At 34.4% G+C, this 12,860-nt stretch overlaps 1 protein-coding gene across 2 annotated transcripts in view; it reads right to left on the reverse strand.

The window, feature by feature from the left end:
- ZNF804A (zinc finger protein 804A) overlaps positions 1-12,860 on the reverse strand; it is a 307,847-nt gene that overhangs the window by 68,588 nt on the left and 226,399 nt on the right. For both annotated transcript variants that reach the window (XM_025887488.2, XM_073904573.1), the window contains exon 2: positions 11,764-11,907. In XM_025887488.2, the coding sequence (XP_025743273.1) occupies positions 11,764-11,907 (144 nt within the window). The remainder of the gene's footprint in view (positions 1-11,763; positions 11,908-12,860) is intronic.

Genomic DNA, 12,860 nt, shown 5'->3' on the forward strand with positions numbered 1-12,860 from the left:
TCAGTGTGTCTGTGTGTGTGTGTGTGTGTGTGTGTGTGTGTGTGTGTGTGTGTGTGATTTTGATATATTTCTTTTCTAGTTTGCTCAATGGGCTTTGGAGAGTTTAAATGAGTCAGAAGATGATAATACTTAAATGGAAAGTTTATATTTCCTTCATTGGGCTAAAATTTAGTCATTTCAGTAAATATATTTCTTTTTTTTTAAGAACATGTTGCAACAACATGGATGGATGAATTAGGTCAGACACAGAAAGACAAATACTGTATGGTTGCAATTATATATGGGATCTTAAAAAAACGAACTCCTAGAAACAGAGAACATGTTGGTGGTTGCTATAGGCAGGGGGTATGGGTAGAGAAAATTGGTGAAAGTGATCAAAAGTTACAAATTTCCAGTTATAAATAAGCTCTGGGTAATATGCAGCACGGTAACTGTTATTAACAATACTGTATTGTATATTTGAAAGTTGTTAAGAGAATGGATCTTAAAAGTTTTCATCAGAAGAAAAAAAATGGTAACTACATGAGGTGATAGATGTTAACTAAACTTATTGTGGAATCATTTCATAATTTATGTTATTTAATTATGTTGTACACTTTAAAAAAGAAAGAACATGTTAAATATACTGCTCACGTCCATCTTTCTTGAATACATTCATAATATGAACCATTTCTGATGAAATCATTGCATAGTTCCTTTTTTTCCTGCTAGTTCTCTTTATAATTTCAGGAAATGCATACAGTTAACAATAAATGTATTACATACATGCATTGTATTTACAATAAAATAAGATAACATCTTTTATAAAGTTATAAAGTATCTTTTCCTTTCTTAGTCCCTAGTGACAGTCTTACTATTATTATTTTTTTAAGATTTTTTATTTATTTATTTGAGAGAGAGAGAGAATGAGAGAGAGAGAGCACATGAGAGGGAAGAGGGTCAAAGGGAGAAGCAGACTCCCTGCTGAGCAGGGAGCCCGATGCGGGACTCGATCCCTGGACTCCAGGATCATGACCTGAGCCGAAGGCAGTCGCTTAACCAACTGAGCCACCCAGGCACCCTATTATTATTTTTATATGAAAAAGACAATTCCCTTAATGTTTGTCACAGCATAAAATTATAAAAGTTCAGCTTCACGACAAAGTTTCTTGAATTATGTAGCACAGTTTTCACTACACTGGTGCTTTTGTGATATAATATGCTACTGATCTGACAGACATTGGCCATAGTGTGAGGGAAGAACATTACATGAACTCACAGTGAATTTTTTCTTCAGGTACGCGAAAAGCCTATAATGCAGATGTTAATGTGTCATTCTTGCATTTGAAGTTATAATAAGGAATTTCTAGGACTTGGAAATAGTCAAAAGGGGGTATTTTCAGTGAAGTAGCAGTCTTTGTATAAGAAACCTTTCAGGGATAATCTGAAACTACAAGGCTGGTCATCTTTATGTTTCTATTGACTAGGCAATTTTAGAATTTAGCAAATTAAGTTGTAGAAAATGGAGAGTAATGCAAATCATTATTGTTCATTGCAATGCAAATATATTTTGCCCAATAGAGATATGATTGATTTTGTGCTTTACAAAAGATGACCCTAAATATTACATTTTATTGTCCTATAAGTATAAACCAATTTTGATGTATTAAAATATTATCAGCATTCCTGACTAACGATATAGCACATATCTATGTCTATAGATATCTATATATAGCAGGCATATATAGATATAGATATGTATGAAAACTATATAGTTGTTCTTTAAATGATCCTTTTAACAAGGCTCAGGGTCTTATTGCTTTCCTAATTAAAGAGCTGAATAAAATGTTTGAACATGTCATTTTATATTTTATGAAGGACATGATTTTACCTTTTGAGGGGAAAAAGTAACATATACCATACATATATACACATATATGTGCATGTGTTAGTTTATGTGCAACACTTCCAAAATAAAACTTTTGTAATTTTGTCTGCTAAATTCCTTTGTTTTTCTCTATAAAAACATTGTGGCCAAAGATAAGCTAAATAAACACTGTGTGGTATTTTCTTTGAAATCGTTTGTCCCGAAACTTTTTAACACAATGCCATATTTTTTTCTTTATCTTTCCCCTTACGTGAGTCCATTAGGATTGTAACATTGACAAGAACATTTCTTATGGACTCAGGGGCAAAAAAAGCTTGTAGCCCACAGCAATATTTCAGGTGAAAATGAAATTGGGGTTAAGATCTAGCACATCTTCTTTTTATCAAACATGTCACTTAAGCTTTTAGCACACATCTTTGTTGATAAAGACAACAGAGTGACATATTTTTACATTAAAAAAATCCACTGATCTGCTGAGAAAAGCAGTTGTTAGTATTGTGGAGAGGATTTTGTCAGCAGATTTTGTGACATGAATCATGCTTCCTTGGTTGGAAACATCATGCTGATGATTTGAACTTTACCTTTGATTGTATTGAGGAATATCAATAAGGAGGTGTCAACTGTTTCCCCATTAATATCCCTGTTTATCCTACAAATAAAAATAGTTGCCCCCAACTGAGTACACAGGCACCATTTTTCAAATTACTACAAATACACTGAGGTCAGATCTGAGCAGGAGTAAGGATGTGGGAGTATACTATATCATATCAGAATTCCCTAAAGAGTAAAACCTGTATGAAGAAAATAATTTTAGGGTTAATATATTTATTTTGACAGATTTTTCAATTGAATGTATTTTATATGTATTATAGTGCCTATTGGGTCCAATGTATTTAGTTAAGCAAGTAACTGAGTAAGAAGTAACATTAAATAATAGTGACCATGGTTTTTCCACAAAAACAAAAACATAGACACAGACATGTGCACCTTTAGTATATATTGATACATATCTTTGTCTATATTTAAATGTAAAAATATACATGCATGTTAACACATATCTTTAATACACAATACCTAGAAATACAAACATACAAAATTAAATTTATATTAAATGTTACTTCTATTTTAGTAATCTTATATCAGATGAGTCAGGCCATATTGAAAGAAAGATTTTTTTTTTACTGTGATAAAAATAAAATTGTTAAATTAAGGAAATGTTGATATGTGTGACCCTTTTGAAAATTATTTCTATGAAATTAATATGTCAGTATCTATCTCTAGATACTTTATAAACCAAAAAATGTTGACATCTTATCTATATTTCATACTCATTTTCTAGATTTTGCAAGATTGAAAATTAAGAACCTGAAGCAAGTACAGGAGTGATTAAATTATCAGAATTTATAATATTGAAGGAATCCAAATCCAACAATAGGGAATGTTAAGTTAAAAAACAAATATTCGAGGGCGCCTGGGTGGCTCAGTTGGTTAAGCGACTGCCTTCGGCTCAGGTCATGATCCTGGAGTCCCGGGATCGAGTCCCGCATCGGGCTCCCTGCTCAGCAGGGAGTCTGCTTCTCCCTCGGACCCTCCCCCCCTCATACTCTCTCTCTCTCTATCTCATTCTCTCTCTCAAATAAATAAATAAAATCTTTAAAAAAAATATTCGATGGGATATTAGGAATCCATTAAAACAATTATTATGAAAATTCTGTATAAATGGACTAATACTATTGACAATATTAAACTGAATGCTGTAGAATACAAAATGGTACCTATCTAAAAATGTACATGCACGTGAAGAAAATTAGGGGACAAAATCAATTTATTAGGTGGGATTTCTTTTTCAGATTTCAAAATGTTTTTTTATATATATGTATATATAATTTTATATGCCTTTTTAATGAAGTAAAAGTGAAAAGAAATACAACTCATGCAAATGTAAATAGCTTTAACATTTAGTCTTTGAACAAAAAGAATTCTATACGAGTAATTGGATTTACAAGGAGGAACTGAGGGTAGGTATTCTGTTTTCTCCTTATATTCTATCTTTTCTGCCACTTTTTCCTTCTTGCCATAGTCCTCAGATAAAAACAAACAACAATCACAAAAATCCCCAAGTTCCCAGTGCCTGAAACAGGGGTCTCTTTTTGTAGGCAGCTGTTAGTACTTGCAAGAAGCTCCGGACTCAATGATTCTAACATAGTGCTGTTCAAACGTAACACAGTACGGGCTCAGGTTAAGTTCTTGAAAGTCTGTATACCGCACTTTGGAATTAGGTGCTTATTCTCAGAATACACACCCAACAAACAGAAGAAACAGAGAATCACCTGAGCAAAGAATGTGAAAGGGCAAGTTGCTTTAGTGAAGCTAGGGGCACAGTGGACCATATCCTGAAAATGGGTTGTGCACGGGCTCTCCACGGGATGCATATATGGTATATTTCTTATGTGTCTGATTTTCAACAACTGGGCAGAAGACAGAGATGAAAGGTAGGAGGGGTAGAGGTTGGAGAGAATTCACAGGTAGTTTTGTTAGAAATTCTGCTTTACTTCGCAGGGCAATTTCATCATTAATTTAATATATTACCTATCGTAATATAATGTTAAATATGGTCTCCGCATATATTCCATGGTACATTCTATGCAGATTTATCTTTACATAGCATCAACTATTTTTAAATTGTCCTTAGACATTTTTTTTACACACTAGGAAACAGATTTTGAATACCACTGATTACACCCACAGGAAGATGGGGCAAAGCCATGGTGACACATGCAGCACAGAACAAGAAGGTGTTTTAAAAAAGTATAAATTGGGACTCCTGGGTGGCTCAGTCGGTTAAGCGTCTGCCTTTGGCTCAGGTCACGATCCCAGGGTCCTGGGATCGAGTCCCGCATCAGGCTTCTTGCTCAGCATGGAGCCTGCTTCTCCCTCTGCCTGCTGCTCCCCCTGCTTGTGCTCTCTCTCTCTCTCTCTCTGGCGAATAAATAAAATCTTTTTTAAAAAGTATAAATCAATCTATATAATGTAAAATATATAATAAATCTATAAGTAAGTTATTTGCAAAAACAGATATAGTATCATAAAATATATTTATTAAAGTATCACTGTCAACATAGTACAAGAAAATAAAATAGTACAATAAAGGGAGAGAATTTAATTGATTCCACCAACCAAGTCATCATGTATCCTACAAGAAAAATATACTTCCAAGCATTAATAAACTATCATCACAATAAAAATAAAGATACACAATAAAAGGAAAGATATACCATGCTCAAGAACTGGAAGAATTAATATTATTAAAATGTACATGCCACTCAAAGCAATCTTTAGATTCAATGCAATCCCTAAAAAAATACCAATAGTATTTTTCACAGAACTAGAATAAATAATCCTAAGATTTCTATGGAACCACAAAAGACCCCAACTAGCAAGCAATCTTGAGAAAGAACAAAGCTGGAGGCATCACAATCGCAGATTTCAAACTATGCTCCATGGCTATTGTAATCAATACAGTATGGTACTGTCACAAAAATAAACACATAAATCAATAAAACAGATTAGAGACCCCAGAAATAAACCCACATTTATATGGTCAATTAATCTATGGCAAAGGGAGCAAGAATATATAATGGAGAAAGGACAGTCTCTTCTATATATGGTATTAGGAAAACTGAACAGCTAGGTGCAAAAGAATGAAACTGGACCACTTGAAAAATAAATTCAAAATGTATGAAAGACTTAAATGTAAGACCTGAAACCATAAAATTCCTAAAAGAAAACATAGGCAGTAAACTCTTAGACATTGGCCTTAGAAATATTTTTCTGGTTCTGTTTCCTCAGGCAAGGGAAATGAAGTCAAAAGCAAACAAATGGAACTACATGAAACAGATGTTCAGGGCGCCTGGGTGGCTCAGTTGGTTAAGCGACTGCCTTCCAGGTCATGATCCTGGAGTCCTGGGATCGAGTCCCACATCGGGCTCCCTGCTCAGCAGGGAGTCTGCTTCTCCCTCTGACCCTCTTCCCTCTCATGCTCTCTGTCTCTCATTCTCTCTCTCTCAAATAAATAAATAAAATCTTTAAAAAAAAAAAAGAAAGAAACAGATGTTCAACAGATACATGGAAAGAATGTAAATTGGTGTGGCCACTGTGGAAAACAGTATGAAGTTTCCTCAAAAAAAATAAAAATAGAAATAACACATGGTTCAGTAATCCCACTTCTGTGTATTTACCCAAAGAAAAAGAAAACATTAACTAACACTAACACATATGCACCCCTCTGTTTATTGCAGCATTATTTGCAATAGCCAAGATAGGAAAGTGACTTAAGTGTCCACCGATGGATGAATGGATAAAGGAGATATGGTGTATAAATACACATTGGAGTAACAGCCATAAAAAAGAATGAAATCTTGCCATTCGTGACAATGTGGATGGACATAGTGGGTATTATGCTAAGTGAAATAAGTCAGACATAGACAGACAAATGCCCTATGATTTCACTTATGTGTAGAATCTAGAGAGAAAACAAAACAGAAACAGATTCATAAATGCAGAGAACAAACTGTTGGTTGCCAGAGGGGAGGTGGGTAGGAGGATAGGAGAAAAAGGTGAAGGGAATTAAGAGGTACAGACTTGCAGTGATAAAATAAATAGGCCACAGGGAGGATAAGTCCAACACAGGGAATATAGTCAGTACTACTGTAATCACCCTGTATGGTGACAGATGGTGACTATACTTACTGTGGTGAGCATGTTGTACTATATCTATAATTGTCGAGTCACTATATTATAGACATGAAACTAACATAATACTGTAGGTCAACTATACTTCAATTAAAAATAAAACAAACAAACACGTAAATAAAGATACACCACCTTGGCTTAAAATGGTTGCCTTAGAGTTATTGTTGTTTTGTTTTACAAAACGGAATTTTTAGTGGTTACAAACACAGGGGGGTAAAGGAACATTCTTTTTATTGGTTTACAAAGCATAATTGACAATTATAAAATGAAATCTCTGATATTAGATGCATTTCTCTACTGTAATCTAGTTTTTTAACTCTTCTTTTCTCATAATTATATTGAGATGACATAGAGCAGAAACATTAAAGTTGCAGTATTTTTCACACACCCTCAACATTGACTGGCTCAATAGACAGCCAACAACCTTATAGATGGCAGAAGATGGAAAGGAAAGATTTGAACTTCACTGGGCAAGGTTTATGAAAATGGCATTGGCTGAGACACTAGAAATAATGATTTTATCCAGAGTCTGCCTCAAACTCAATAATGGACAAAAACTTCAGTTTAATTCTATTAAAATTATGGCTTTGAATATGAAATGTCAAAACAATACAGTTCCATTATTAGCTAGACATATACGTGTACTTCTCCCGGGGCAGGTACTTTTGGGCAGTAGGGAGGTTCTATGGGAGGAAATTGTATGTTCTTGCATTCTTCTCATCCTCAAAATGGCTAAACAAAGTAACAATAGTACGATGAGATTGAAGCACACACCAGAAGAAAAATCCAGCGAAGGTGTTCAAAATGCATTGAATCATGCATTGCTTTACCTGTACCCCATATTTTCCTATTAACCTTTAAATATTATTTTGCGGATGAAAATTTAGAACCAAATATTGAGCAGTGATTCTTTTCTCAAGTATCAGGTCAGTGAACAGAAGTTTAAATTGTTAGGAAATGTTCAAATTTGAGAATAAGTTTGCTCCATTTTTATAACCATACAAGTCCCTGCAGGACCAGCAAATTCCAACAACCTGGCCTGACTGTGACTTCCTCTGGAGCAGAAAAAAACAGCACGCCGTAAAGCACTGAATCTTGACTTGCTGGGGAAGGTCACTTCAGTGCCTTTGGGAGATACTTCAGCCATACTGAAGCTGCGAAAGTAAAAATCACAATGTTTGAGGGGCAGCAGCAATAAGGCAATCATGCCCTTTTCTATCTCTTCATAAAATCAGTGTGACAAATCTCTTACAGTGAAAATAACTCTGAATTGCCCATAGGCTGCCAGGTGAGAAGACAGACACAGTGCGACTTTAGTTTAAGGGCAGATAAGTAGGTCAAAGGGTTTAGAGGAAAACCTTTTCTTTTTACCAGATGCTGAGTTTCTCACTTAAAAGAATTCTTTTAAAAAAATCTCAATGGCTAGAATTCAGAATGATATAACTTCACTGGAAACTATTCTAATCATCTTTTTATTTAAGATTTATTTATTTTAGAGAAAAAGGGAGAGTGTGAGAGGGAGAGAGTGCGCGAGAACAGGGTGGGTGTGGGGGCAGAGGGTGAGGGAGAGAGGGAACCTCAGTCAGACTCCCCACTAAGCACAGAGCCTGACACAGGGCTCGATCCCAGGGCCCTGAGATCATGACTTTTTAAACAGATGGTTATCCAGGGTCTTTTTCTACATTTGTTTCAGATGTAGAGTATAAAGATTCAACAATTCTATATACTACTCAGTGCTTTATCTATCTCAAAACTATGGCTTATTGTGAGATCTTAAATGCAATTTTGACTCTAGCCCTTTTATATTCATATGGGAAGCCCTGATGGGGTGTCTACACTGTGCAAGATGCTCCACTAGATGCTGTGAGGAATGAAGACAAAAAGGAAATGGTCCTTGCTATTAAAGGGTCACAATCCAATGGCTTTCAAGTTTCAAAGTTAAAGAGAAAATATTCTAAAAATGAACCCTGAATTGTGAACTATTGTGATCACCTCTGTACACCTGTGCCTTCCTCTTTTTAATTCTCTGTTAGCAAGTCTTAGCAATGAGAGCTTGAGAGAGATTTTGAAGTTATCCAAAGAACATGTGGATGAGAGAAACAGATTTTTCTTTGAAGCTTAGAGTTCAAATGCAACACAGAGCCTGTCATAACAGATTTGCAAAGATACATGAGGCAGGCATACTGCTCTTAGGTCACGATTACCTGGATATGTTTTAGATTTTATTAGCCTTTTTGAAGCAAAAATAGATCCTTATTGGAAGCCTAAATAAAGGCAGTCTCAAAGGCAAACTGTCAGGGTCCCAAACATTCTAGGAGAAAAGAAATTTTAGTAAGTAGTAAAAATAAAACTAGTTAAAAATTGAGCTTTTACTATTTTTCAAGTACTCTGCAAAGTGTGGTCATGTGCGTTCTCTCATTTATTCTCCCTAACAATGAAAATTTGAGTTATTGAACCTTGTGTATTTTACCCAAGTCAGGTAAGTAGCAGGGTTAGGACTCATTCCACCAACAACTCCTTCTCCCTGAATCTGGTGGCCCTTGGATTTATGTGTATATGTGTAGTGAATGAATGAACGCATCAGATGTGTGGCCTCTTTGCCTTTTTCTAATTCCATTCAAGAAGTATCCAAATCATGTACATGTGGGCATTGGTGGTTCAGTGGTAGAATTCTCGCCTCCCAAATCATGTACATGTGGGTTTTCTGCCTGAAAGTTAACTGCTGGTCATATGGACATTGAGCATACCTGTTTCTTGCGGATTTTTTTTCCTTTGGAAACCAAAACGATTCTCCACAGATGAGTTAATATTTTAGGAAGAGGGGTTTGGCTTGGTTTGGTTTGGTTTAGTTGCAAGTAATAAGTATTAAGCTAGGGTTTTGTTTTGTTTTTCCTTTGAGTTCATTTAATAGTAGCAAGGTGAAATACCTTTCAGAATCTAAGGATCTGAAATATCTTTCAGAATCTACAGATAAGCTGTTGGAAGGACTCCTTTTATCTGAAAGCCATTCGAAATCAGAATTGCTATGTCCACACTCATTTTCCTTCACTTATCACATGGCCACTTGCATCTCATTCTTCGTGCATTGTTTTGTTCTTTCTTTTTGCAAACCAGCTTTCTCAACTTTTCGATGTACTTAGCCACAACTCAGGATTATATTTTCAAGGGTTTGGTCCAACCACAGTCAAACTAAAGACAGAATTTTTTTTCTTTTCTTTGTATCTCAACTATAAGTTCTCAGGAGGAAAAAAAATCTGAATGATCCACCTCCAAATTTCATCCCTCTCTACTTCACGATGCCAACGTGTGGCATCATGTGGTAAGAACACTGATAACAGTCACGGGGGTGAGGCTATTGCTCGGAAAAGGGAGAGTATATTTTTGGAAGACACACTGAAAGAGTTGTCACTATCCTAGGGGAAGGGTATATAGATTTTCGATATTTTCAGTTACTGTAACATTGAGTCAGACTAAATTAATCAACTAAGACTGCTATCTATCAGACTCCATGGCCATTCAGATAATGTACCCATCTCTAGGGCCTGATACCCCTGAGCATTATCAAAAGTGACCCTCTGGACTTTCAAAATAACAGCCCAGACCCAGACTGAATTTCCTTGGCCCATCTGTGTGTACAGTATATAGTATCCTAACTCTACTAAGAATATGGAACTGGAAAGGTCCTCATAATAATTTATGTGAGTCTGATCTTCCAGACAATCTATGGTTGAATAAAGCATTCTTTGGCAAATGATAGTAATAGCTGGTAAGATAGTCTTAAGACACATATACACATATTTCCAAATACCTAGTTTACACAATGAAACATGTATGTTATAACATATCTTGTGCCTTTAGGTATTTAGGAAAAATCAGAGGAACACCTTTCTCAGATTTACCACATCAGGAGAAGCGTTCCAGAATCCTTTTATAGAATATATGTCACTATCTGCAAAATTAAATCAATACTATTGTCTGATGGATTTTAATATTCAAATCAAGCACTGATATATGAATGTGTGTATATATCTATATTTATATTATGCATTTTCATGTAAGAAAAGGAACAATATTTCCATCAAAAATTTCCCCTTACCTAGTATGCAAGTAGACCTGGAAAAGGAAAGGCAAGGGCAGATCATCAAGACCGGTATGCATTCATTAGTGATGTATATAAGTGAAGGCTCATGTTCTCTGCACAATAGCCTCCTCAAGCACAGTTTTGTTGGTGTGAAAGAAAGGAAGGATGGACAGCAAAAGAAAGTACATACCATTGATTCATAAGCACTCAACATAATCATTTTCCCCTAATCTTTCTTATGCTAAATAACTCTAATGTTAACGGAAAGTTAGGGCAAATTCATGGGTTAAAAATGTACCTTTTATTAATACCGAAATGCTATGTAGATGATATTTGTAAGTGATGGCTAAGAAGAGAAAATATAAATTAGTGATAACCGAAATTGTTGTATCATATCAAGCTAGCTAAACAATGAAAGAAGTTGCTCTGATAAATGTAAAGGATATGAGAAAATGGAATCTGTATTATTCACTTCACTTCTGACATCACTGCTTTAAACTCATCTTTACACAGAGTGTTGAAAATCAATCTTGGATTTACAATTGATGGCAAAATGAAAATAATATTAAAATAGACTATATCATATACATATTAAGTATGTAACCAGTAACTATGGATTATTTTTACCATATTAAATTAGCTTTTTTTCATATTTTTATGGGGGTTTAAATGGGAAATGGTTTCTGTAAAGAATTATAAGTTCATTTACATTTGATAAATATCATTATTTGCTTAAAACTATTTAAAACTTAATAAATTGGTAGACATTTAGAGGATCACCACCTGTAGAATATAATTTTTAAATTACCGCCAATCACCAAAAGGCAACTGACAGGTATTTCTTTGCGTTGGTTATTTACTTCAGACTTTATTTTCAGGGCTTTAAAAAAACAAAAACAAAAACTGTCTTTTGCTATAAGTCATTAAATTATCATCCCAGAATGGCATCTGTAAAAATTGCATTACAAAAACATAAAAATATTGTATTTATATAGTTTATACAACTTAAATTATTACAAAAGTTCAGAAATATCAGGGTTTTTTTTGGATACCTCTTTCTTACCTGCTTGTGAGCGTGGTCATATGAATTAATGTGATTGTCAAACTCTTGATGCTTATAGTACTGCTTGTCACAGAGTTCACAGTAAAAATTGGCCTTCAGATCTTCCAGAGCTTTTGCTATGGTGTTCTCCTTCTCAGCATAATCCTAAAAAATAAAATTTCAAGGAAGGCAGCAATTAGTTCTTCCCTGAGTTGACTTTGTTCTGACAGTTGTCAACTTTAGCATAATAATTAGTTAGAAACAGAATATAACAAAGAAAAATAAAGCAAATTCCAGAAAGCTAAATCAGAAGAAATTATGAGCTGAAGAGAATAAAAGATTAACTGAAGAAGCCAAGATAAATGGTGGAAAGAACAGCAAAAACATGGAGAAGTAAACCAAACAAGGAAATAGAAACCCTTGTTTGAACAAGTTCCTGTGTCTTGTTGGCAAAGAAAAGAAAACAAAAATCATATAGTTATGTTGATTCAACTGCGGATTTCTGGCAATGGCTTAGTTAACATAAAACTTGTAAATTCTGAACAACATCTAAAATGTGTCCTGCATGAAGCCCATATTGGTGCACAAATATTCAAGTTTGGTATTTTTGTTTGCTTGTTTCTTTAAATATCTAGAGAGTAACTTATATATCCCAACTAGATTTCATTTGACTAATGTTTTCATCGTGACCCATATCATTTTAAGTTGAATTTTTAAAAATTCTCTACATCTTTAGAAAATGAGATTCTTTTCTGCAAGTTATTTACCTAAACTGAAAAGGATTAAACTGTATACAAGCAGATTGCTTTCATCATGCTCACAGTAAACAAAGATGGCTATATAATCAAACCCCAGAAAAAAATGAAAAACGTAGTCAGTTATCATTAGCTTTCATTTACGAAACATAAAATAGCAAAATGTTTGTGGCTTCTAGTTTTTTTTAAATCTAAATTTACTTGCTGTTTCATGGTTCCTAAATGTTAATGTTGTTAGACGTAAATAAATTCTACATATTGAAACATTGTTCAGGTCTTTTGCTGAAGTGCTGATATGAAGACTAAATTTCAGTTGCTACCACAGAATATATTATGTTTCTAACTTACAGATTCTCTCATACT

Source organism: Callorhinus ursinus, unplaced genomic scaffold, assembly GCF_003265705.2.
Source record: "Callorhinus ursinus isolate GAN/ISIS: 27379988/994484 unplaced genomic scaffold, GSC_fseal_2.0 scaffold2, whole genome shotgun sequence".
Taxonomy (NCBI): domain Eukaryota; kingdom Metazoa; phylum Chordata; class Mammalia; order Carnivora; family Otariidae; genus Callorhinus; species Callorhinus ursinus.